Here is a 27,538-nt window from a genome sequence, read left to right on the forward strand (position 1 = left end):
CTCAGGACCTTGTAGGAAGCTGGCTCTTTATATAGCGAACCAAAATGAGGTACACTGTCCTAAGAGTTTAGGCAAGTCCCATCTGGTTTTCAGAGGCACAAATAAGGTCAAATCAAAGAAAAGTCTTTTGTGAATGCTATAAAAGGCTAAGCCTGCAAAATAGGTCACAATATTATATCAAGAGAGGCCAGCTAAACACTATAAATTCATTCAACAACCTCCCGGTTCCCTTGGTCTCCCTTAGGGCAGCCTTTTCAAGTGACCTATGGGCTCTTGAAGAGGAGGACTGGCAGGGGGCACTCCAGAGCCCTAGGGAAGTAGTTATGCGCGTCAGATTTAGATTAGGGCAGCTCATGATCCTGCATCGCCTCTACTATCCTCGCACCCACCTATATTCCTGGGGTCGCGCCATTTCTGCTCAGTGTGTTCGGGGTGTGGAGAGGAAAGTACCTTCATACACATATTATGGGAATGTCCAGAGGTGGCCTATTTTGGAGGAATGTTACGGAAGTCATGTCGGATGTAGTGGGTGAGCCTATCCAATTGGACCCACAGTGGCTTATTCTCATGATCAGAAGCGGGGCAGATTGGTCCAGATATGTGGGTATATGGTTGGCATTGGTGGCAAAGTGCAACATTGCCAGAAACTGGGGGGGCGCAGGCTCCCGCCGATTGAAGAATGGAAATGTGACTTTGACTGGTGCCAGCAAGCAGAGGAAACAGTGTATAAGAGCAGGGGGTGTGTAAAGAAATGGGACCGGGTGTGGCTGCCATGGAGGCGATGGATCAGTGATTTGGGGTGGAATAAAAAAGGGCCTGCTCCACCTGAGATTGTATGGATTGTGATTTCATGTACATGGCAACTATTGTCCTCGTGGTATTGTATCTGTATGCGGTGGTCTCTCGAGTCTTTGTTAATAAAAAATATATATATATATTTTATCGGTCTGGAGCTCCGCGTAATCAGCAAAACAGTGGTGCAGTACAAGGAGTACAACGCGGCGCCCCCCCAAACCAGAGGTCTTCTCCACATGGGGTGTATCTACGTGAGGGGAGAGAGGAGGCGGCATCACGCTGCCTGTTAAGGGCACAAAAGAAGGTAGTGGCCGGAACATCATACCCTGGACCTCTGAGGTGGAATGCAGTAAAGCCACAAGAAATTGGGGACATTCATTTGGGCCTGTGTCATACATTTGTATGCGGGACCTCGTGGACTGCAACTTCCATCATGCAGTGCTCCTGGGAGGCGCAACGCAATTAACACACCTGCCTGTGGGAGGAGGAGTCGAGAGACTGCTATTAAGGGAGTGGTCTCTGGAGCCCACAAAATATCATTAGCCTGTGGGACCGGCACTGATGACAGCCATTTCGGCCAGAAACGCGTCTGCCATAGCGTTTTCACAGACTACAGGAGTGCGTTTGTGATGAACCAAAAAAATCCCGCTGATTTTTAGGTCTCGCGACCTATCAATGCGCGCAAGCGCATTGAGCGGAGCGAGAATTCATGTCCTCAAAATGCTCGTGAAACAAGGGTTTCGTTCGTGCGGTTTTCTTCGAGTTCACGTGGCCGCAGGCACTCGCTTTTGGGCCATAAACTCTTTACCAGCTCCAGCACCTCCCCTCTCTCTCCCCGCAAACACAGCCTTACTTGCATTTCTCCTCCCCCTCCCCAGCTAGCTTCCCCCAGGCCGTAGCAGCACTCCTCCCACACCTATGAAGTGAAGCTTAGCTTCACTTCAAAGGCCCCTGCTGCTTCACACTGTGTCGCATTTCTCCTCCCCCCTCCCCTTCTCTGCCTTCCCAAAACGTTTTCAAGACCTTGCTAAAAACATGCCAGATTACTTCCCTCCAAGTCGCATCAGGTCCTAATTAGCAGATATTTTCGGCAGTGCCGGGTTTAAAGTCTTGACGTTGGGAGCTTCACTAGAACACGTGTGTGCTTTCCAGCGTTATCATAACCTTTTGATGCCTGAGAAAGTAGCTGGTGCGGGAATCTGGGTTTATGAGGCAGGTTAATCATAAGTTGAGCTTTTACTGGAAGTCTGTGCAGAGCAATCCGTGGAAGTGTCATGTGATGAAAGGACCCGCTGGGTGTTCTCAGCAGCTGCTCTTTGGATTGACAGTACACTCCAGATCTGTGGGCTGGTGGTGGTTCCTGTCATGTACCTACCGGTAGTGATTTAAACAAGCACTGGCGTTGCCAATAGGTCTCGCAGTAGGAAAGTTGGAGCTATTGGTTTTGTAAATGACAAAGCCCTTTATGTTTTTAAAATGAAAACAAAAATAAAAGGCATTGTTATTTGCAATTGTAATAGCTCCAACTTTCCTACTGCGAGACCTATTGGCACCGCCAGTGCTTGTTTACTGAGGTCAGCATTGGTGGAATATGCATACATATTGGAATGTCGCTGTAGTCTCATCTAACAATACAATGTGTACCTCAAAAACACTTTGGTACATACATATACCTGAAAGCAATCATGGAGATCAATCATTTGAAATGGCATAGCGTGAAAAATTGTACCACCACCTGTAGAAGTCTCAACCATTATGCAACTGATAAGTCATAAAAAATTAATTGAAGGGGACAGACTACAAACGTTAAGACACCTTCAGTCAAAATACAGCATTAGCTTACAAACACATTCTCCATTTAGGTTCAATGCAGATGAGGAACTGTATGTAAATATAATGTTTAAAACCATTTGCTGTTTCAAGTTTATATCAAACAGTAAAACCAAGTCTCATATCACAAGACACAAAAATGTGATGAGGATACTAGAGGAAGTCAAATTAGTTATGAAAAAAATATTTTAAAGGGAGAGAAACTATAAGACCAATTGGGTACCCTCCGATAATCAATAACTTTTTGAGTAAGCCCCACTGAAATGTATGCATTTATAATTACGACAAAGTGTTGTTACTCATATTAAAGCTGCATGAGGGCCAAATGACAGAATAGATAACTTAGCTGAACGACGAGTCAAGTGGAAACATGGTCATTGCAGAGAAATGAGAAATGGTTTATTCTACATATATGAAAAACTATTTTTTTTTAAATCTGAAAGATTATGTGAGGAGATAGAAACTCCCGTAAATCTAAGAGTCTAAGTTTGGTGATAGGACTTTAAACATAGAATGAAAAAAGCTTGGTACCATCCATGATCAAGACAAACTGAAAGACGTGTTTGTGCACCAGGTCAGGACATCATATGAGGTAAAAAACCCTACTCCTCTTTCTTGCTAAAAGCAAAACCCATGCATCAACAGATGTTATTGTTTGCCCATAGGCACTCCATGTACCTTTATCACTAACAGCCATACATAAAAAAATCGGCTTTTGAATTCAAATAATGGGTGAAACAGCAAGCTGCTCATTTCTATACGGGTCATACATACTCGATAGGTGTTAAATGGCTGGAGATCCTTTAACAGCATGTCCTTCGCCGGGCTTGTACTGTAGCAGCACTTGCTACCAGCAAACTTTAGAAAGGCTTCTTTGGCGGCATCTTCGGTAATGCAGGTGATGCTGAATAGACAGTCAATAAAAAAAGTTCATTTAATTGCTTACTGTTAAGTTATTTGTTTAGCAAACCCAGTTCTGGGTACCCTGTGTGTCTGCACTAATTGCACTCTACTGAAAGTAAGGTGAACCCAGAAGCTGCAGTCATTTGTGGTTTTATATTTATTTCATATGCCACTCCCACACAAGTTTATTAACAACTACATTAGTAACTTTCACGAGAAACTGAGAAGGAAGAGTTGCTCAGTCCCAGATTTGGTCAAATGAAGAAATTTTCTTCAAACAGTGTCAAATAGTCAAGAAATATTTAACAGCGAGGGTTAAAATTACCTAAACTTTGTCTGGTGTATTATGAACTAACTCTTTATTAGTCCCCTATTGAATACCGACACTCGGCCACATTCAAAAAGGACTTTTGTACAAGTCCAAAATCAATAGACTCTCTCTCGCTCATGTTTGGAATAGTTTTAAAAATATCACAAGACTTCTAAAATTCCCAGGGAGGAGTGATGGAAACATGCAACAGTCTTATGTTTCTAGGAGTACTGATCCTCCTTTATACCTTGAATTCCAGCGAGGTGGACAATCTACTCAAACATGGCAGAAAGGTGCATTTCTATATTCAATATTTTGCTCCAACCTTGGTCCTATACTTCAATTTAAATGTGGGAATTTTCCAAATTATGCTCCTACCATGGAATGATGTTCCCAAAACTTTGTGGGAGTGTCAGAGGATAGCTATGGAAAACACATGCATATGCCAACAAGCTTATATGTTTTTGGCCATCCATATATTTTGCACAACCACCACTTAAGCTCGCCATCTGTTCCATCCCTCGTAGTAGAAACCGTGGTGGCTCCTCCGCTAAGGCGGAGGAGCGTCGCTCCACTGCTTTTTGCCGTGTAGTAGAAAAATTATTATAACCAAAAGGTTATTATCATTTTAGTTTTCCCTGTTGCGGCGTCTTTGTGGGGCGGGCTGTTCTCACAGAAAGGGGAGGAGTGGTTATCTCACTCCTAAGTGTGCAATATGTGTTTGGTTGGCCCGCTCAAATCAGTCATGCGCACATATTGTGTTCTCCATGCAGGCTGCATTCCAACCTGCATGGTGGACATGCCCACCCCCTGGCTCAGCTCCTGGCTGAGTGTTGTGTTACGGCGCTCATCAAATCACAACGCTGAGCCAGGAAGAGGACATCGGAGAAGTGGCGGCCATGTGAGGTTAGTGCTTTTTTTTTTATCCAATTTGACCTCGCCCCCGCCTCACTGCTTGTAACAGGTAGAAGCCGCTGCTGAGTAAAAAGTGTCAGGCTGCAACAAATTCAGCCATTAGAATCGCATTTTGTAATCTTCAAATCCTACAATTTTTGAACCTGTCAATCAGGTTGCACACTTCATTTATACTTAGAGGCTTGATAACAAAACTAGGGTTCGTCAATAAACATCTATCCCCTAACAGCTCAAGTACAAAATAGTTTCACAGGACTTTGCATCTTACAAGCAAAATAAGGAATTCGCTTACCTTTCCTCGCTTAACGTAAGCAAGAAGAAAACAGAATTGTCATATTAAAAAAACACACCAGTGCGTCCTAGAAGGCGTAGTCTTGGTTTTTATCATTTAAACACCAGAAAACAACTGTTTAGTAGAAAGGTCCAGGACTGAGAAATAGAGTCCCAGTAACACGCACCCATCTGGTGAGTTTAGCCAAGAGAATCTACAGACAGCCTTGGATCAAGCATGTCATAAACTGGAACTTATCAGTGTCAGATTAGATGAATCCAAGGGGTTTACAACATCTCTAACATAGTAAAACACCTTCATGGCTTTCAGTACACACAATGAAGTATTACACATGGTGCACCATGCCTCCAAAATAGCAGAGGAAGGAGTGGGCATAGACTATGGCATTTGACAAAAAGATGCTGTTTACTATTGCCAGTAGGTTATGTGGATCATACGATATTTATATTATGAGCCCTAGCTTCTAAACAACTTAGTAGCTGGACCTCGGCGCTATTACTAGATTGTCACACAACCTTTCACCACAAAGGAAAGCAGACGGGAAAAGGGCAGCTGAAGAAGCGGTGGGACCAGGTATCCAAGCCCACTGGTGATAGCTAGCTCTGAAGGAGGAGAGAATGACCCACCTGATCCCATGAACACATATTCAGGTACAATGTCAAGTGTATTTGTTTTCATTTAGTCGTATACACTTTTCTTTTGTCAGTAGCAGAATGGGCAGATATTACAGGGCACTTCGAACAAGAGAAAGCAGCAATTAACAGGTGTGATTTCATACCCTGCAAGTGTGGGCTTGCAAGGACAGGCCCTTGGTGGAAAAACATGAATCCTACATTAGAAAAATGTCAGCCAGCACTGTGACCTGGAAGCAGTGAACTCCTGAAGTGCCCACTTGTTCTCACTATTAGTAGGTTTCTATGAATTAAATAGGGTTAGAATTTATTGTAAACATTACAGTAATGCTGTTTGAAACTTCTCCTATACGTCTGCTGCTAATTTTGTAACAGAGGACAACTTTATTCAAAACTGTGTAAAACTGATCATCCATTCACATGAGTAACACGAATAAGTACAGAAAGTAGGTAACAAAAAGGCACAGCAATAGCTCGTAGCTGTATCCATTCTGATATATATATATATATATATATATATATATATATATCCCAATAACATGAAAGACCCACCCTTACCTCCACTCTATGTTCGGAGCGGGGACGTCGCTTGGAAGGGCGGGCATCGGTGGAGGAGGAAGCCATATTCCGTCTACAAATAAAAGAAACAATTGAAGAAGCAGGAAGCGGGAGAAGTCATTCAGAAACATGCCCTGTGTAACAATACAGCCATGGCTGCCAGCAAGCATGGCGAAGAGGCGGCAATTCCATTTTTCAGCATGAACAACCAGTGAGGCTCATAACACAGCACTGCACACAACTTTAAGGCGTGAGCCACAGTCTGCATAGGAAAGAGGAGAGTGACTCTTGGCAAAACTCCTAGGTCAGGTTTCCTTTCCTTTGTGTTGTACAAATATTGTTCTTTGTTCTGAACTGAGCACTGGACAGCTTCACACTAAGAGCAGAGAAGTGTACATGTTTTTTCTTTCCCTTAGGACCACAGCAGAACCAAAGAATGCTATCAGGGCTAACCACTACAATATGCCTGGACCGGGAGCCCTAACCGCGCCCCACTGGATCGGTTCATAATCTAGCCCTGGGTGGGCCAAAAATGTAGGATATTTTTCCATCTTTGCAATTAAGACTTTTTACACTAATATTAGTTATATGGACCCAAGGAACAACATGTTTGCCCTTAAGTAGGTTGGAAATGGGCCAGTAAAGGGGAGGCCGGTATGTTTAATTGTATAACTGGAAGAACACCTCTTACCACCATCAATAGATCAGGGTGTCATTTAACCAATAAACCAACATTTGGCTACACACATCATCTGTGAAAGCTGTCCATGGTATGGTTACTTGCTTATTGGTCAAAATTCTTCCCTTTTCTGCTTTTTCTCCACTAACTTCCCAGTATCTGTGTAAAGGTGGAGTTATCACCACCTCAGGCGGTACCTTGTCACTCACATGAAAACCACTCTACCTGCCTCTCTCCTATGCCCTTTTATCCTGGTGAGGAGGGGAATAATGCCATGCCCTATAACAGTCGTGTATTTTTTAAAGCGCACGTTCACCCAAGGGCATCTTGGAGCCAACTCATTGGTACTTATTTTAGCGACCTCGTTAAGATGAAAGTCCGAGTGCCATTAAGTCAGTGCATTGACTGCCAATACAGCAACGTCTAGAATTCAAGGCTTTATGTCTGGTTCACAAGACACTTTATGGCGGAGGGGCTGCTGACCTTCGAAAAATCTTCCACTGGTATGCTCCCACCAGAGATCTCAGATCAGCTTACTCTGGTCTCATCTGTGCCACGAATGTTCGTAGACCCAGATGGGGTGGGAAGAGTCTCTCACTGTGTGGTTAGGCTGTGGAACCAACTACCTATCACAGTGAGACTCCATCTAAACAAGACAGTGTTTAGGAAGCTAATAAATACATAGCTGTACCCCAGGGCCTAAGGAATTGGTTCTGCGGATGCTGATCCTCCCTCTTTTTCACCCTAGTACCAAGACGCCTCGGCATTCGTGCGCTCTACAAATGTCAATCCTATCCTAGTGGACCTGATGGGATTTTAACCAGTGACCACGAGGCAGAACACATGCCCCCTACAGTGGGATGCATTTGTCCACTAGGCCACCAGACCCAGCTATACTAATAAAATACTAAACTCTTCTCTTCTGAGACAAATTACTCTGGCGTTGGCACAGTGGCCGGTTTTGACCTTAGAATAAACAGGTCCCGCCAGCAGTGCCCAATTACCCAGGGACCACAATAAAATTACATACTGGCCCTTATCACTGGGGTCCTGCAGCCTCTGGGGCCCTTAATGCAGTTACAAACATCCTGTGAGGGCAGCTGCCTCACAAATCCATTACAGAGGATGAAACCGGAGCAAGAGAAGCTATTGTCCCTTCTTGACCTAAACACATTTTAATTCAGAGGTCCTAGATACTCGTGATGAAACTCTTCCTCTGCCCAGCGACTTCTCTTGCGCTCAAAACCCAAATCCATGATGGAGGGACTTAAACGGATACGAGAAAGGAAAGAACCTCAGCAAAAAAGATGCAGTTAATGAGAAAAGGAGACTGTAGACCTGAGCCTGCCATGCTAGATATAGTGGTTTGAACTGTCAACAAAAATCAAAACAAAGTTGGATGTCAAGGTCAAAGCCATTGCTGGGACCTCTTCGTTGGCATTTAAATTCTCCACTGCACCTCCATTGACAAAGGAACCACCCAAGCCTCAGACAAAAGCACTCTGCTAACAAGAGGTCCAAGAGTCATCTATTTCCCTATATTGACAAGCATCTTAAAATCTGTTTTCTTGTATTTATGAAATGCTAATAAAAAATTACAACACAAAAAGGATTCATCAACACAAACAAAGCTTGGACATCCGAGTAGGAGGGCTCCCATGCAAGACTGCAGAACCGAATGACTTGGATTCAGCAGCTGGATCAAAGAAAAAGGATAAAAAAGGGATGGCCAATCATTGATGTGAGAAGGTAGACGTATTGGGCATTAAACTAACTGACCAGGAGGGAACAATCAAACTGTGCACTGCCTGGACACAATATAAGGAAGGGGCAGGTCCAAGGACTCCAGATTATCCATCCAGAGCCTCAGTGGTCCATTTTTGAGTTTCTCGCTACCATCACGTGGTCTAAAGAAAACGAAAATTGGGGGCCAAATCAAATAAAGGAATCATTATAGAATCTCTCAGGACATTTTTAATAATAGAACATCAGAGGGAATGGTTGATGTACTTTCAGGCAGCTTAGAAATGAGGACTGTGAGGGCTTTTTCTAGAGTCCTAGGTCAATCAGAGGGTACTTTGTGTTACATTTTTACTGGCAATGCTTACATCTTTTATTCCAGAATCATAATATACATGCACTCCAAACTGGATGGTAAATAGACTTGCATTTGGCAGTGGACTGCCCGACGGCCAGAATACTGGTGTCCTGCACACTGGAAAGTCAAGAAAGCATTTGGCTCTCAGAGTACAAAGAGTGGGCCGCCAATCCATATTCTGGTCAAACATGAACAGCTTTTGGCCTCACAAATGAAGCTTTAGCAAGAATAACATTTAAAATTCCATTTCGACCAAACTCTATTAAACTGAGTTATCTGGGCAGGTAGAACAAGAATCTTCTCAGTTGCAGTCCTTCCCCTGCCCATTCAGTTAGCTTAGACAATATAGCAGCATTAGTCAATGCCCGACTATATATGGAGTTAATACACGCTTAGTTATTCAGATAGGATAACTAAATAGACGTAGTTGATTTCAACATGCAAACAATCAGATTTAAAACCACAATTGGCCACTGGGATCTTAAGTTAGGATGCTCTGGAAGCAGTTGGAGTAACACTGTAATTCGTCTAGGCCAAAAACAATAGAACAGGAACTGAATCCTACCTCCACCACCAACACCTTCATATCCAGGTACATTATCAAACATCAGATTAAGGGTTGGTGCATTTGCAGCCACCGCCATTGGTGGTCCACCCATTCCAGGGGTTGGGTAGGGTCCTGGTGCTCCCATCATAGGCTGCCCGTATTGTTCCGGTCCGGGTGGATAGGGTCCTGGGGCACCTACAAAGACAAAACATTAAAAAGTATTCTTCTGCTTGGGAGAAACAAATTCCACAGCGATTTCCATGAATAGGTCTGGAGTTTCTGAGCACGTATCCGGAAACACAAACCATGGCATTACATTCAGTGCTTGCGAGCTTCGACTAAGCACACCCAACTGATGCTTACAGTAGTGAGTAATTAGAGCATTTATAGCAACCAGGAGAACAGTTGCAAGTGTAGTGAAGACAGTGGAGCACCGAGGGTTACTAGAAATAGTCTGAAGCCTAATCGGAGACCCAAAGAAAGTGCGAACCGCACAACCCCACCACCAAGAGACAGAAATAATAATCATATGGAGTGACACAAAGTAATGGAGCCTAATAGCATGATAATAGGATGGCCAGTAGAAGAAAGACCTACAAACCGCTGGTTGGGCAAGATACCTACACTGGGGAGAAGGGCCGATAAGCTCCACCACGTCTAGAAAGCTTCTCAGCAATCACCAGTTGGAATTGAATATGATGGGTTCACTATAAGAGTCTGCGTGCAGTTATCTTTAGGAACGTTTATAATGGTACATGGCCTTTGTAATATGCTGCATACTTCCTGGAAGCCACTTTGGAGAGAGGAAATGGTTTTCAACTGTATCAGAAGCTGCACTGTGGCCTAAATGGTACCATCCCAACAAAACTGCAGGCATTTACACACTCAGGTATTGACACCAGCTGTGGTGTGCACACTTTGTGGCGAGACTGGGTTTGCGACCCACCCACCCAAAGTCCCTGATATGGGTGCCTGCTACTCTTAGGTTTGTTACTCAACACAAAGGGCATCAACAGCTCAGCTAAATACAAGTGTAGTTTCCAATGGCTCAGACAGGAAAAGATTTAAGTAGCTCACTTTTAAGATTTTTCGCACTAAAGGATAAACATAAATTGGGCACCCCTACAAAGTCCACTACTTATCATCATCGTCGTCCACTACTTAAATGAGCATTGAACATTCGCTCTCAGAGGAGCGGGCATAATAATGCTCAGAAATCTAATCCTGCCCCACAGGGAGGATAACAATCATTTGTCGCTTTGCAGCCCAGATGTTTGAACTGTAGACTGCTGGAGATATAACAATGTGCTCCATAGACTATACTGAATGCAAAGTCCACTCACACTCCCCAGTCCGAAAGTACTAGGCTAGAATCAATATATTGAGTATTCAATACAGACCCAAGATCCTGCGTGATCGTTCTCCATTTAGCTGATCATTCAGTGAGAGGCATCCCAGGTTGTCCGATGCCTGCAGACTTTGCACTCCAGGACACTGGCTTCAGGTAACCTTTAATGTGAGCAAGGAATTCACCAAATATTGTGGTCGAGGAGACATTTAAATTATATATACCTTGTCATCTTGACAACCAAGGTTGATATCACTTCGTCACATGAGACGTTTCAGGCTTGGCGATTGCAGAAGACAAAGACGTGGGATGCAGATAGGGCAACAGAAAGGGGCGATTACCACCTCCAGAAGAAAGTATGTTGCAATTTCTTAAATCCTATTTTTAGTCCTCATCAGAAACAACCTTGAAGCTCAACCTGGATGAATATGATTCACCTTGGAAATGTGCTTAAAAATAAACACAAGAAATGTAAACGGAGGAAGTGTCCTAAAGGTGTACGTCATAATCCTTGTAAATTTATATATAAAAAATGTATATAAAAAGTGAATCAGTAAGTGCTTGAATCACAGCATGAGCAGTGGATATCAATTTGTGCTTGGTTCGTTCTCCACACAAAGAAAAGGAAGTGACGCCTGGGACATGCTGGCCAATTAAGAGGCAGCAAAAAGTGACGATGAAGCCAGCAAATGGTAAGCATTGTGCAGGTTCCAAGTCTTTTATAGTAATCATCACCCCTCCCAGCAGACAGTACATGTGCTGTCAGCTGGAAGACCTTAAAAGTGCTATTAAAAATCCAAAATACAATGAAGTGCACTGCAAAAGGTTTGGACTGCCTCGCCATCATCTGTCTCTCTAATCAAAGCGTTGTTAGCTAAAGGCTAAAGTTATCCCACATGACATGGGGCCACTTCCCCGCCGTTTGGACGTTATACACACACACCAGGGATAGGCGGGTCTTTCATTGGCACTGTTGCTGCCTTACACAGCTGCTTTCAATACGCAGATTTTGCCAATAAAGACATATTGCATGTAAGCATGCCTTTAACTAAAGCTGGTCATAGTATCTGTCAGTCTGTGTATTTAATCAACTAGTGTTTGTTAAAAAACAAACAAGAGAAAAAACATTCTGGCGACGAGGATACTAGAGGAGAACTGGAAATCTACAACAGCTCCCAGGCAACTTGCAATATACACAAGCGCTCTATTTGTTCTTATAACTTTGGCACATGGCTTCACGAAAATTAACCTTAACACGCTCTCTGCATCAGACTTCAGGAACCAACTGGTTACGAGCTGTAACATCCGAGGAAGCCCATGTGTGGTTCTGAAAGTTGAATACCATTGTGTTGTTTGCTGCAAGTGTTTCTCGGATTGAGTCTGGGCACCTTTTGGGCCATCAAATTCATTTTTAATTTGATCCAGCTTTTAGATTCTCTCTATATAAAACTTTATAAATAAATGAGACTCCTCAGCTCGTTGTATGTAGGGAACCGATGATTTCGCAATGCAGCCATCTCCTGTACCCACAGCTCCCCTATACACACAGCTCTAGCCTGTACCCACAGCTCTCCTATACCCACAGCTCTAGCCTGTACCCACAGCTCTCCTATACCCACAGCTCTAGCCTGTACCCACAGCTCCCCTATACACACAGCTCTAGCCTGTACCCACAGCTCCCCTATACACACAGCTCTAGCCTGTACCCACAGCTCCCCTATACACACAGCTCTAGCCTGTACCCACAGCTCTCCTATATACACAGCTCTAGCCTGTACCCACAGCTCTCCTATACACACAGCTCTAGCCTGTACCCACAGCTCCCCTATACACACAGCTCTAGCCTGTACCCACAGCTCCCCTATACACACAGCTCTAGCCTGTACCCACAGCTCTCCTATACACACAGCTCTAGCCTGTACCCACAGCTCTCCTATACACACAGCTCTAGCCTGTACCCACAGCTCTCCTATACACACAGCTCTAGCCTGTACCCACAGCTCCCCTATACACACAGCTCTCCTATACACACAGCTCTAGCCTGTACCCACAGCTCTCCTATACACACAGCTCTAGCCTGTACCCACAGCTCTAGCCTGTACCCACAGCTCTAGCCTGTACCCACAGCTCTAGCCTGTACCCACAGCTCTAGCCTGTACACTTGAAAGGCAGAAGTGGAAGGTGGTTGCCTACTGCGTACATGATCTTTGATTAGGACACTCCTAACCGGGATTTTGTTTGCATGGTACAAGATCGTTTAGTGCAATTCTGGACACTTTCAGCAGAAATTGTATAGCTGGTGTGCATGGATTGTAAAACGACTGCATTCGATTCTGGCAGGACACAGAATTCCGAGCCACGTGCAAGTTATGCAAAGAATGCGGCTTGGTAACAGGAAGCCGGGCGGGGATGCAGGCCGCCCCCTGCGTGGTCTTCAAGAATGCCCTGGGTGTATCTAAGATCAGCTGACTTCCTCCCTCCCAGCTCTGTTATCTATGGCCTTTCTGAGCTGGTATCCGCACATCTTAAACAAGCACGGTATGCCTTCCTCTGGGCCACTTCCAAACATGGTAAACCTCCAGTCCGGCGCCCAATTAAAGGACCCTCTGGGGGCGGGGGTCACGGGCAGGACTGGTTTTATGGGACCAATTCCCAATATAAAGACAATTGGGATAAGGGAAATGACGACGCCCCCCAGTCTATAATAAGTAATTGGCAGGTCCCGGCATTGTCAGAGTGGATTTAGGAGACTATGCAAAGGGGTCAAGTACCTCTCACCTTTTACATTTTATGGGCTGCAGCGATCTAAATTACGCTCCTAAATAGGTCCCACAATTTTTCGCGGCGTCCCTTTACTCTGCCCACGAGCCAGCAGGATAGCTCAGCGAGGTAAGCCCTTGATGGTGAGACATGTGCGACCTGCTTGTCAACACTCAATCCAGGAAGACCGATTCAGGCCACTGTTACTATTATCAAAATAAATGATACACATTTAATTGTTTTAAGAGGAACACTCTTTATTTACAAAGCAACGCAGGGGCAGACCTGCGCTAGAAAGCACTCCGAAGAAAAACAAACTTCTATTTTTAAAGACTTACAACACCCCACCAATGTCAAGGGATCTGGCTTCTTTTAGCCAACCCAAGCCCCCGCTTGCTGAGCCAACACTTCACAAAACTGGGGCCTTAGTTTAGGAAACGGGCACAACTGCAAGAATTTGGCCACCTAGACAGAGCCTGCCATCAAAACCAACAGAAGACTCCGACTTCTAATCACTTCCAAAATGCGAACCAGGTAAAAATATGTCTGAAGCGTTCTATCGCAGAGACGGTCCGTGAATTGAATTTGAATTTTTAGGAATTTGTAGAGCGCACGTACACTATGCAGTTTCTTGGCGCTGGGGGTTATTTTTCTTGGCAGAAAAGACACAGCGGGCTAGGGGCTAAAAGCTTGCTGAAACAGAAAAGTTTTAAGGGCCTTACGAAACTCCATATAGGAGGAGGAAAGTCTAACGGGGCGGGAGTGTATTCCAGAAAGTGGGAGCAAGGACCGAAAATTTCTGACCTCCCGATCTTTGTTTCTTAAAGCGGGGAATTACTAAAAGAGATTTAGTGGACGAGCGCAGGTCTCTAGAAGGGCAGTAATTAGTGATGGCCGAAATGTAAGGCATCCAAGTTTAAAAAGGGCCCGCTGTTTGATAGGGAGCCAATGTAAAGCAATAAGCAGGGGAGAGGAATGGTGGGATTTGGCTAGGCCATATACCAGGCGTGCTGCCAGGTTCTGCACCAGTTGAAGGCGTTGAAGTGCATAAGCGGGGACACCATTGTAAATGATATTTCCATAATCGATCTTAGATAGGACCATAGCCATTAAGATAAGGTTAAGTGCAAGGGGAGAGAAAAACCGAGATATTTTCCTAATGATACGCAGGGTAAAGAAACAGGAGGAAACAACAGAACTAATATGGGAGTGAAGTGTCAGATGATGATTGAGTGCGATACCGAGGGTCTTAACTGAATGTGAAGGAGTGGGGGGTAAGCCTAGAGAAGGGGGCCAAAATGAGTGGGACCAAGGGTTACCACTGCCACCAGTCAGAACCAGCGCTGTTTTATCCGGGTTGAGTTTAAGGTGGTTCGCATTCATCCAATCCCGGATAAACAGCATAACGGACTGGAAGCTAGTGACACCTGATGTGAGGGGGAGAAATTAAAAATGAGTTGGAGGTCATCAGCGTAGTTGTACACTGTGACCTTCATTTGTTGCAGTGCAAAAATAAGAGGGAAAATGTAAAGGTTAAACAAAAGAGGGGAGAGGGAGGAACCCGTCCGTGCTGTGGTATGCGCTACACAAGTGGCTTTGTTCATTCATTACTGTATGAGGCTTAACTTCGCTCAATCACACATGGGTAACCTGTGACTGTTGCATGACTGCTTCCAGCACGGAGCTGTAATGCAGGGGGATCACATGCGCTGCAAGTCCTGTAAACAGGATTCCTCGAAAACAGAGGGAAAGAAGGTCCATCGAGGGGTGGAAATCACATCAGCAGTGGTCCTCACTCTGCTTGTAAAGGCAGACACTGGTTAGACCAAACTGTTCAGATCGGTGCCACCCTTAAAGTCAGGCATCTGCCCGTCACAAACCTGGATAGACTGTTGCCAAGGGGAGCAGGGTTAAAAGTGATTGGCATATGGCTGGGCCCAAAATAGGGTGGCATGATCAGCAAAAAAATAGGATGGATTCATCCCATATCTGCAACTGGGGTGAATGTTTGAAAATGTTCAGCTTTCCGTCCATCATTTTTAGGTCTCGCCTGTCGATGCGCATGCGCATCGAGCAAGGCGAGAGTATTGCGAGTTATCCACTCTTTATCCACACTGCAAGGAATCGTGGCGATTCCTTGCAGTGCCCGTGACTTTTAAGGTCAATGCGCATGCGCATTAAGCTTATGCGCATGCGCATTGACCTTAAAAGTCACGGGCGCGTGCATGCCCGTCTTTGTTTACCCGCTCCGCCCCCTTCCCGCCGTCTCGCATTTCCCCCTGCCGCATCAAAGGCTTTCACGGCCGGCCGGCCATGCTTTCAGTTTCACGACCGGCCGGCCGTGTCAATTACATTTCTCTCCCCGCTCCGCCCCCTGCTGCGGCCGTGTCGCACTTCTCCTCCCCCCCCTCCCCACAGCAATGCCCTCCGTCTTGTTTTCGGATAGATACCATTATCTCTCTCTTCCTTCCTTTGTGGTCTCGCTCCGCGTTGTGCCTCTCTCTCGCCCTGTCTTCCCTTCGCCTTGATTTGCCCATGCATGTCCTCACAGCCAAACACCACACTCCAATGTGTCTTTGCAGCGCTCTGTGCATACAGGTAGATTGCAGCGCTAAGAACCCTTCCATGCGAGGAGAGCTCATCATTCCACCCTCACACAGATAAAGGTGTGTATTGCAAACACAAAGGGACATATATCACACAGGTCATGCGGACTAAGAGGCAACAGCGAGGGGTGCGCCCAGCCCCGGATCCGCGGAGCCCCCTTACCTCTGCTCCGTGGGAGACGCTGCGGCATGTGCACAATCCAGGGCTTCGTCTTGTCACCGATGCTTCGGCGGGCAACATCCACCAGAGACACGCCAGACAGTGGGATCTGTTGCTTGTCCGCCCTCCTAGGCTCGGGATGTCTTCTTATTTCCCCTATTTTTTTTTTAAGCGTTATGACACAGCAAGAGTTGACTGTTTTCATTTTCTTAACTTTCAGCCCTAATGCACACCCGCTGAGCTTCTGTGCAACAAGGTTAAATAAAACCATTGATAACGCTAATGCTTCTCTTTTAAGGGACGCCCGTTGGCATTGCCAATGTTTGTTTTCTGTGGATGCTCCTCTTTCATGTGCCCTTGTTTTGTTCGTACCGAGAATGTATCAAGTTCCAAATGAAAAACACAACACCGCGTTTTCTGTTAGATCTAAGATGCTGGATGCTGATTGGCTATTCCATTCCCGTCTGGCACTGAAAACAAAAATGTTTTGACCCATGTGACGCAGTTTATATTTTTATGTCTTTCGTTTCGCTTTTTTTTCTCCTCAGCTTGCTAGCGCTCAGGGTATGACTGTGGCTTTAACGGCCATGCCCTGGGGCCAGGAATTGTCTCCCGGTCTGGCTGACGCGCAGGAATGTCGAATATTTACAGCCTGGGCTGATTGGCTCCAGAGAAGGCAGTCTGCTGCGGACTGTGGACTCCTCACATAAACCCACACCACATGGGCACCAGCACGTGAGCCACCGGAGGATACAATTACATCCACCGGCTAACAGCACTTTTTATCGCTGCTCAGAGCAGGGTCTTTGTACACCGACATCTTCCACAGCACAGCCACTGGGCGGTCTGGCTGGTTTGACTTTGACTGCGCAATCGGATTACGGATACTCTCAAACCCCTTACGAGACATGTATTCGGAGTGATCATGCTAAAAATATACAGCAGACGCAGCGTGCACGCTGCACATGGAGGGCGTGCCTGCTGCCGGCGACACAGCCACAGAGTGATTTATTTAAGCGCGAAACACAGCGGTATCTGGGCGTTAAATCAGAGTCCAGGCAAAGCAGAAATATTTTATCAAGGAACTAGCCGAGATTGTTCTAGTTCTCTAGTCAGTGCGCTGCAGAGGGCTGGCGCTGCATCAGAAAATGAAGAAAACTACCAAACGGGCCAGATCTCAAGAAGTTTTGACAGGCGAGGAGTTGTGGGCCGAAAATAGAGGGCATGCGGTGGGCGGCACATTATTACACTTTTGACAACTTTTCTATGGATAGTAACAATAATTCGAGGGCTTGCAAAAGAAACCAGCCAGGCCCACCCAGTTTGCTAATTTCCTGCAGGCTCGAGACATGCTGTGCACTTTCTAGATATACCCTGCCGTGCCCATATCCGCCGCCTTGCCCAGGGCGCTTTTCAATGTGCCGTTTTGTCACAACGGCTCCGACACGGCTAGGATCTGAGACACTCCCTGCGCTTCCTGTGAAGAATATTGCGATATTACTCCCCCCGGCCACCCCCCCACACACACGATTCACAAGGTGCACACTGCTTTACCGCAGCACCGCACGTGCTGGCTAAACACCGCCTGTCACAGCTCGAAGCCCTGTGCATGTTATCAGAGCACCATGTAGTAGCTGAACACATCCTGCGGAAGGGACGCTGTGGTGAGCTCCTCCTGCAGAAACTGAGCACAAGCAGAGCACCCTTGTATCATCTGAGGCTCCCCGTCCCCGCATCAGCTCAGCACCCCACGAGTTAGCGGAGCGCCCCGATAATATAAACTGACCCCCCATCCCCTATTATAATTATTAGCGGAGCACTCCCGCATCCACCAACATTCACAGAGCGTCACCTGGTCTTATAGAGCCATGGGTTATCTAAGCGCTGCATGTCTTGACTACGCACCCTTTGGAACTGCCGAGTGACCCCTGCATTGCCGAGACCCCGGATCAACAGAACACCTGTGCATTAGCTGAGCCTTCCATGCATTAGACAAGCACGTCCTGCTGAAGGGACGTTGTGTTTACAAGCACATCCTGTCTCCAGCAGGCGCTTAGTCGCTGATGACCCGAGCTCCACTTGTCCTATGTGAGCAGCCTGGACAGATGAATCCCCTGCACGAGCTCAGCATCCCCTGCATCCTCTCTCACTCACACTCACTCACCCACCCTCACCCACCCTCACTCACCCTCACTCACCCACCCTCACTCACCCTCACTCACCCACCCTCACTCACCCACACTCACCCTCACCCACCCTCACCCACCCTCACCCACCCTCACCCACCCTCACCCACCCTCACCCACCCTCACCCACCCTCACCCACCCTCACCCACCCTCACTCACCCTCACTCACCCTCACTCACCCTCACTCACCCTCACTCACCCTCACTCACCCTCACTCACCCTCACTCACCCTCACTCACCCTCACTCACCCTCACTCACCCTCAACCCCTCACTCACTCACCCTCAACCCCTCACTCACCCTCACTCACCCTCACTCACCCTCACTCTCACTCACCCTCACTCACCCTCAACCCCTCACTCACCCTCACTCTCACTCATCCTCACTCTCACTCACCCTCAACCCCTCACCCTCACTCACCCTCACTCACCCTCAACCCCTCGCCCTCACACAGTGCAATAGGTCTCGGAGCATTTGAGTTAGAGCTTTTAGAAATGTTTATGGCTTTTTTTTTTAATTCTTTAGCATTGGCTACAGGAAACAAAAATGCTAAAGATTTACAAAAAAACCCATAAACAATTCTAAAAGCACTAACTCTAATGCTGCGAGACCTATTGCATTTCCAATGCTTGTTTTGTATTGCTACAAACCTTAAGAGTGCAGGTACCCATGGCTTGAAAAACAGCAGGCAAACTGTCTCAACGCAGACAAAATTGATTTTTTTTTTATTTGGCAATACCTTCTGCCGGCCCTCATGTTGGTGGTCAAAACAATTGGGACAGCCACAGGTACCCAGAGAGTCTGCAATGACCTCAGATTACATCAATGCCAATTGGATATTCAAAAATCATACCAAGGGGGCGTGGCTGGGCAAGATGGCCGAACGGCTGTGAACCGTCTCCGCTCCCAGTCTGCGTGTTCTCGGAGCAGCTAAAGCAAGCCTCCCAGACCTCCGGGGGACGCAAGCAGTGGCATTTGGCAGTGGGCAACGTGGAGCAGCTATATAGGGCACTCACCGCCTTTTGTGGCCGCGACTGAAGTGGAGGAGCTGTGCTGGGCGATCCTGCGAGTGGCGCCTAAGATGGTGGCGGACTTCCTGACCGGAGCGCCAGTTACCGCATAAGTTGGAGCCGGAGATAGTTTCCTGACTTGAGCCTACCTACACCTGTCTCGAGCCTGGGGTGAGCAGTCTTCAGGCACGAGCACTATCGGTCTCTTTTGGCTGCATGTGGCGGACTTTCGCCCATCAGAGCTGACTTGCGACCCACTTGCCTGACTTCAAGATGGCGGCAGGCACAGAGTACGGTTGTTAATGTCTCGCGCGGCGACCCTCCACTGCTCAACAATATTGGGAAGACCCTGGTGAGCTGGATATTCTCCCTCCTTCACAGCAGCTCCCTGCATGGTAGGCTCCTCGTTTTCAATGTTGGCTCAGTTTTTTGCGTACCGTCTCTTGGAACTTGGGGTGGAGGAGATACCCGCAGCACTGGCCCCCCTCCGATGTGTCCTGTGAGCGGTGTGTTTAGTAGATTCCGCTATCTGCTCACCGCCTAATCGGCTTGGATGTCTGGCCTCATCCTCACCAGTGCCTATTCTTCTGGCATTCCATCTAACCCTCCTCGTGGCCCCCACCTCCAGCTTTACACCCTGGGCGTAGCCTCCTGGGGAAGGCCCGTATGCTGCCCAAGAAGGGGTCGACCAAAACAATCTCCAAGGTTTCGGACTTTTTTACAACAGCGGACAAACATCCAGTTCTATGCGCGGACCCCGATCCAACTACCATGGCTCTCACCAAAGCAAACCTTCTTGCCATGTTTAAAGATCTTAAGTCTGAGTTGCGCAAAGATTTGGGTCAGGACATTAAATCAACCATAGAACAATTGCGTACCGACCTGACTGTAAAGCTAAACTCTCTTCAACAGGATGTGGACTCTGTGGGCACCCGGATAGTGGATTTGGAGGCGCATTCTCAAGACCAAGACAAACATGTCTCAGAACTCCGGGATGAAGTGAAATCACTCTGGGACCAGGTTCTACAATCGCAACTTAAGTCCGAAGACCTTGATAATAGGGCCCGGAGAGAGAATATACGGATTAAAGACCTGGAGGAGGGAACGGAGGGGCCAGACTTAGGGGCCTTCCTGGAGAGACTCTTTGCAGAAATCTTGAGTCCTCAAACTCTCAAGATTAAACTTGAACGTGTGCACAGAGTGGACCCACTACAACAAGGTGAAAAGAGAAGACCGCGAAATGTATTCGCAAAATTTCACTCTTTTAAAGTGAAGGAGGCAGTACTGGTGGCCGCCAGGTCGAAGGGATCCGTCACTTTTCAAAATCATGAGTGTACGATATATCAGGACTTGGCACCCGTCACTCTGGCGCGGAGACAGTTATTCCGACCTATCACCGCTAAGCTGAGAGATAAGATTAAATACCTCTGGACCTTTCCATTTGGATTGAGCTTCGAGTTCCGCAATAGACAGCGACACATCTCCGATCTACAGGACGGCTTGCAGCTTCTTGGCATTTCCGCTGAAGATAACGATCTTGCGCCGGGAAAGACCAAAGATAACAGTACTGCTGCGACCACTACATCGGTATGGTCAGAGAGTTCTCGCAGGGGCCGCAAGTGACTCCTCTATGTGTGTACCTGGGTCTACTGTTGTCATTGCAGTGCAGGGCTACAAGTCCTGCTTCATCAAAAACTTTGGTTTCTGTTTGGGCCGCACTTTGGACATAGTAGGAGTTGATTGGGGGGGGGGTCCCACATCTGCCTTGGCCTTCTGGACCCTGTGTCAGCAACTCCATTTTGCAAGGTCCTGCAGCCAGCCGATCGCCGGTGACGAGGCATTTTGTCTGGTTCCTCAGACTTGGTTGGTACAACGCTTTGTTCGATTTCCCAGGGTCAGTTCGAATAACATGTGTGTTCCAGGGTCAGTTTATGTTCCGAAGCAGTCACTGGGGTCAGACCTTGTCTTTGCCAACTGGAATCTTCCATTAGCTCTAGTAAACTGTCGCCTCACAGATATTCCACTGCTGATTCTTTAAGCATTGCTCCGGGAGGGGCGTGGACGGGGGCCTCGGTTCTTCGATTTCCCGCTTTCCCGTGGGGTTCTATTACCCATAATGGGATATTGATGATGACTTCCATACTGTTATTGCAGTGGTTCAGATGTTCTTTTCTGTTGTTGGGGTTTGTAGGGAGGGGTCGGGTGGTCCGTGGTGGCGGCTTTTTAAAGTGCTGTAACATTCAACTGATGGGTTGTATAATGATTTTGTATTGCTTTGGAGGGTAGTCGGCGAGCTCTCAGGATCAGGTGCTCACTGGGGGTGGGTCGGGTCTGTTGGGGCTCATATTGATTCACTGTTTTTTCCAGTTAACGCGATGACACTCGCCATAGATACATGGAACGTCAAGGGTCTTAACTCCCCACAGAAACGCCAGAAGGTCTGGAAGTACATCATAGATCACCACATCAACATGGTAACCCTCCAAGAAACACACCTCACTCGTGCCGAGGACACAAGGCTTCGCCACAAACACTACCCATTGATCTACAGATCTTCTGCACTAACGAAACAGAGGGGTTTTGTTCCACTCCTCCACCAAATTCCAGCCCCTCGAGACACAGCACGACAAGGATGGGCGCTAGGTTTTGGTGAAAGGCTATTTGAAGGGGAAACTCAGTACTTTTGTAGCGGTGTATGCTCCCAACACGAGCCAAACTGCTTTCTTACATGCCTTCCTGGGGAAACAATTGGATTTGACTGAAGGGCAGCTAATTCTTTTGGGCGACTTTAATTTAACTTGGCAAAGGGACCTGGATAGCACCCACCCACAGCGTTCATACACTGGTCCCTTTCCCGCAGACATTCGGCAACGAATAAACGACATGGGACTTCTGGACTCTTGGCGAACTCTACATCCCACTTCCCGCGACTTTACATTCTATTCCCACGTGCATCGTACTTATTCGCGACTGAATTACATTTTTATCAGTCAGTCACTTCTAGGCGACCTTCAAGACGCCAAGATATTCCCCCTTTCCATCTCGGATCATAGTCTTCTAGCAATCTCTTTGAATTAGAGGGTCAGCACTCCTGCTTCTCCTAGGTGGAACTTTCCGGCAGCCCTTACACGCGATAGGGACTACTGCACTAAATTAAGAGAGGCCATCACCGAATTCTTTGATCTTAATAACCCTGAAGACACTTCGGAGTTTACCACCTGGGATGCTTTTAAAATCGGTCTTCTGAGGGAAATGTATCTCCCTTAACTCCACACTAAATTCGCAACGCATTGCGGAAAGGGAGGTGTTGGAATCCGAACTAGCCTCCACATAACAAGCTCATAAACTGAATCCCACTAGGCAAACCCTCCGTAGCCTCACCACATTACGGGGTAAACTAAGAGACATCTACAACAATATGGCAGAATTCACTCTATTGAAATTACGTCATCTGTCTTACTCCCAGGGAAATAAGATCAGTAAACATCTTGCTAGACAACTTAAGGATAAATGGGTACGGGAATACATTGGTGGTATTCGAGGTCCATAGGGAGTACTCACTCATAGTGACTAGGTTAAAGCGGATCTCTTTGGGTCCTTTTATAAAGCTCTATACACTGGCGACCAATTAGATTTAGAGGCCCAGCATGATTATCTTCACTCCCTTAAGCTCCGACAGGTTTCCCCAGAGTGGAATGAACTGCTTACGGCTCATCACCCATGAAGATGTTATCATGGCTATTAAGGAGCTTAAGCTACATAAAGCCCCGAGCCCAGATGGGTACACTGCTCTATTTTATAAAACCTTTGCCCCCCGACATTGCTCCACACCTAACTCGACTCTTTAACAAGATGGCGGAGGAAGGTTCCACCTCCGGCTCCTTATCGGAAGCAGTCATTACTGTTATCCCCAAACCGGGAAAAGATCCTGAGGTTTGCGCCTCCTACAGGCCTATTGCCCTGCTCAATCTCGATGCAAAGCTTTATTCCTCCATCTTGGCTAAACGTTTAAATAACCTCATGCTCGATCTTATTCACCCAGATCAATCGGGTTTCATTAAAGGACGCCAAACACATGATAACACACGCCGCATTGTGCATCTCATTGAGAAGGTCAACAGACGTCAGATTCCTGCGGTCCTTGTAGGGCTTGATGCGGAGAAAGCTTTTGATAGGGTGGATTGGGAGTTCGTGTTCCTCACCCTGTCGGCTTTCGGTTTTGATCCTAAATTTCTCACTATGATCCGAGCTAACTACCAACAACCTCACTCTCGAGTGACGGTCAATGGTGCACAGTCGCCCTCTTTCCCTCACTCCAGAGGTACAAGACAGGGATGCACTCTTTCCCCTCTATTTTTTGCCCTTCGTATAGAACCCCTCGCGACAGCAATTAGAGCAAACTCTACTATCCAGGAGATTCCCTTCGCGGGAGACCAACATAAGATTTCCCTATTTGCTGATGATGTCCTCCTCTCCCTTGCAGATCAAGCGTCATCACTCCCACTCCTGAAATCGGAACTGATCCGCTTTGAAGCAGTGGCAGGCTTTAAAGTAAATCTGGGTAAATCCTTCATTCTTAATCTTACACTCTCGCCAGCAGAGTTGTAGAGTCTCCGATCTCTCACCCCCTCCAGTGGGCCAACTCCTCCATTCAGTACTTGGTCGTCCAGATTACTCCAAAAGTGGGGGGTCTCTATTCTGCTAACTTCCCTCCAATGCTCGCACGTATCCAAGCAGAGCTCAACAAATGGAAACCCCTTTTTCGGTCGTGGCTGGGGTGCGTCCATGCCATAAAAATGACGTCTCCCTAAGCTTCTTTACTTATTTCAGGCACTGCCCATTGAACTGGAAAGAGATTTCTTCCAACGTGTCAAGACTATGATCTTGAATTTTATCTGGCAAGGGAGACAGGCGCGCTTTTCTTATACGAAACTTCGCCGTTCCAGGGAGGAAGGGGGTATTGGACTTCAAGTTATTCACCTGTATGATAAGGCTGCTCAATTACGTGTATTAACAGAATGGACACAATATGAATCGGATAAACACTGGCTGCATATGGATCGCAGTGTGACAGGTCGGACCATAATGGATCTGGTTTGGCGCCCCAAACAAGATAGGCCCAAGAATACCTATATCAGCACTCCTACACGCACAACACTGAAGGTTTGGGACTCAGTTTCGAGCGATGAGAGATGGACCTCCTTCCCCTCCCACTTCACACCCTTGCACTTTAACCCTGCATTCCCTCCAGGACTACAGGCAGGCCCATTCAATGCATGGCGAGAAGGGGGTTGCTTAGCCCGAACGCACCTTTTTCGTGCTACTGACCCACTCACTTTTGACAATTGTAAACAAGAATACAATTTACAGGACTCCGAGAGGTACCGTTATAACCAATTACGACACTGGGGACTCGCACCACAAGTCTGGGAGGCAGCTACCCGTCCCTTGACAAAGTTTGAATCTTTTCTCACTAAGGCGACTTCCATGAGGGGCACAATTTCCTTTATATATATATTTCTTCTTACCACAACACTCTCCCTGCATCCGCGTTACTTGTCAATGTGGGAGGGCATCCTACAACGAGGTATCTCAGATGACTAGTGGTCCCGCTTATGGTCTGACATTACAAAGTTTAACCACTCTGCTGATCTCCGGGAGGCGCACCTTAAGACCATGATGGACTGGTATCTTCATCCCTCCAAACTCAGTCAGATTTTTCCTGGATCTTCCGATCGATGCTGGAGGGGATGTGGTCTTCTGGGGGACTTCCAACATATCTGGTGGGATTGCGCTCATAAGGCCCTTTTGGGAAGAAATTCTCACACAGATCAAAGACATGTTGGGCTACCCTATTCCTACTGGCATAGCAGAGGTCCTGCTGGGACTTCGGGACCCTTCTTTAGAACTTCAGACTCGAGCGTAAAAAAAGATCATGTGGCTCTGTTTCGAGGCTGCGAAGAACACGTTAGCAGCAGCGTGGAAAAGTAGAAGCCCCGGCAAATTCACTCTGGCATTCCAGGTTATAGAAGCTCCTTAGTCTGGAGCGCATGTCAGATATCTTCAGGGATGATTTTAAGAACTTTGAATTTAAATGGGGTCCCCTGGTCTCCTTTCACTCCTGTGGTCTTCCATCCGCTGTCTGTCCTCCCTCAATTAGGGAGCTCCACCTTTTCCAGATATGACGTACAACCTACTAAGCGGCTTGCTGTATATGGTTTTTGTTCTTTTGGGGGCTGCCACCACGTTATGGGAGGGGGGTGGGGGTGGGTTGGTTACTTACCTTTTTGCTCATTGTTCCACTGTTAGGAGCAGTTTTTACTCACCTGCAGTACTATCTATATAACTCCCTCGACTAAGAAGGTCTTTAGAGAGAGCCACTGCAAAAGAGTCTTGGTAGCATTACGTGTCGCACTCTTCGAAGATCAGGGACAAATCCCAAGCCCTATTAAGTTAGAAGCTGTAACCCTTAAATGTACATTCCACTGCGTTTGGGCTGGGGACTGACCCTTGCGTTGTGTATGATTCATCACAGTGTCTAATTTTGTGAACACTCTTTAACATCTTTTATTTGCAGATTGCGAGGTTATTTTAATATGACGTACTCTGTCAAAAATCTTTAATAAAAATATGTTTGAAAAAAAATCATACCAAAAAATGGTCTTCCACTTGCTTTCATATATGTTTCAAACCTTAAAACACTGGCAAAGCCAATAGGTCGGGCGTTAAAGGAATGTTGTATGGCAATGAGAAGCATAACAAGTAAAAAGGATGGGTATGAATAAGTATTTGTGAGTGCAAAGAACTGTAGAATATGTAGGTTAAAATGACAGGTAACAGTTGCAATGCCAAGCCAGACCTAAAAACCCATGTTAATGAGACAACTCTCCTCCCATCTGTGCAGAGGCCAGAGAATGACAAACACAATAAGTTATTTAGCTGTATAAGACACTTTTACAGCATCACAATGTCATACCTGTGCCTCTGAAAGTTGAAACTCGGCTAGCTGGAAAAATAATATCGTCACAGCTGCCTGCAGGGCAAAAACTTTTTTGAGGAAGCACTAAAAATCTGTCCAATCAAAACATGTACTTCTGGCTCCCAAGGTGCCAGTGGAGCCAAAGCCCTTCTTTAGTGATGTTCACATAATTGTCTAGCGACAGCTGCACTGTCCAGCCAGACCATTTTATTTGCAAAGTTTTATATAGTGCTGGCTAGACCCGGAGGTATCAGAGCGCTTTACATGAGGATCAGTGAGTTACAGGTTCCATAATTACATAGACAAGTATAGACAAAGGAGAAAAGAAGAAACATGAGATTACACAAAGTGAGATTATTAGCGCATACACACGTCTTATGGGGAGTGAAGAGGTAGAGGGGGAGGGGGAATGGTAAACAGGGGTAGGGAATGCAGGTAGGAAAACAACAGGCAAGGAAAACTATGCCCGACTGGGTAGGTGTCGGGCGAGGGGTGAACCAGAGCCAAACGCCTCTATAGCTGTATACGACAGCTCCACTAGGCATCAGCCAAAGTTTTATATAGCGCTGGCTAGACCCGGAGGTATCGGAGCGCTTTACACAAGGATCAGTGAGTTACAGGTTCCATAATTACATAGACAAAGGAGAAATGAAGAAACATGAGATTACACAATAATGTGAGATTATTAGCGCGTACACACATCATATGGGGAGTAAAGAGTTAGAGGGGGAATGACAAACGGGGATAGGGAATGCAGGTAGGAAAACACAACGGGGAGGCGATGAAAACAATGTCAGATGTTCGGCTGGGTAGGTGCCGGCAGAGTGTTGAAACAGAGCCAAAACTCTTCTATAGCTGCATATGACGGCTCCACCGGGCATCAGCCAAAGTTGCTCGGGCACGGCTGCTTTACATGGGGATCAGCGAGTT

General features: G+C 46.6%; 1 protein-coding gene across 1 annotated transcript in view; it reads right to left on the minus strand.

The window, feature by feature from the left end:
- LOC147692973 (protein SSUH2 homolog) overlaps positions 1–27,538 on the minus strand; it is a 233,669-nt gene that overhangs the window by 113,916 nt on the left and 92,215 nt on the right. The window contains exons 3-5 of the mRNA XM_086939221.1: positions 9,578–9,754; positions 6,236–6,308; positions 3,400–3,529 (exon numbers count right to left, since the gene is read on the minus strand). Of these exons, the coding sequence (XP_086795347.1) occupies positions 3,400–3,529; positions 6,236–6,308; positions 9,578–9,754 (380 nt within the window). The remainder of the gene's footprint in view (positions 1–3,399; positions 3,530–6,235; positions 6,309–9,577; positions 9,755–27,538) is intronic.

Source organism: Lissotriton vulgaris, chromosome 9 (genome assembly GCF_964263255.1).
Source record: "Lissotriton vulgaris chromosome 9, aLisVul1.2, whole genome shotgun sequence".
Classification (NCBI taxonomy): Eukaryota; Metazoa; Chordata; class Amphibia; order Caudata; family Salamandridae; genus Lissotriton; species Lissotriton vulgaris.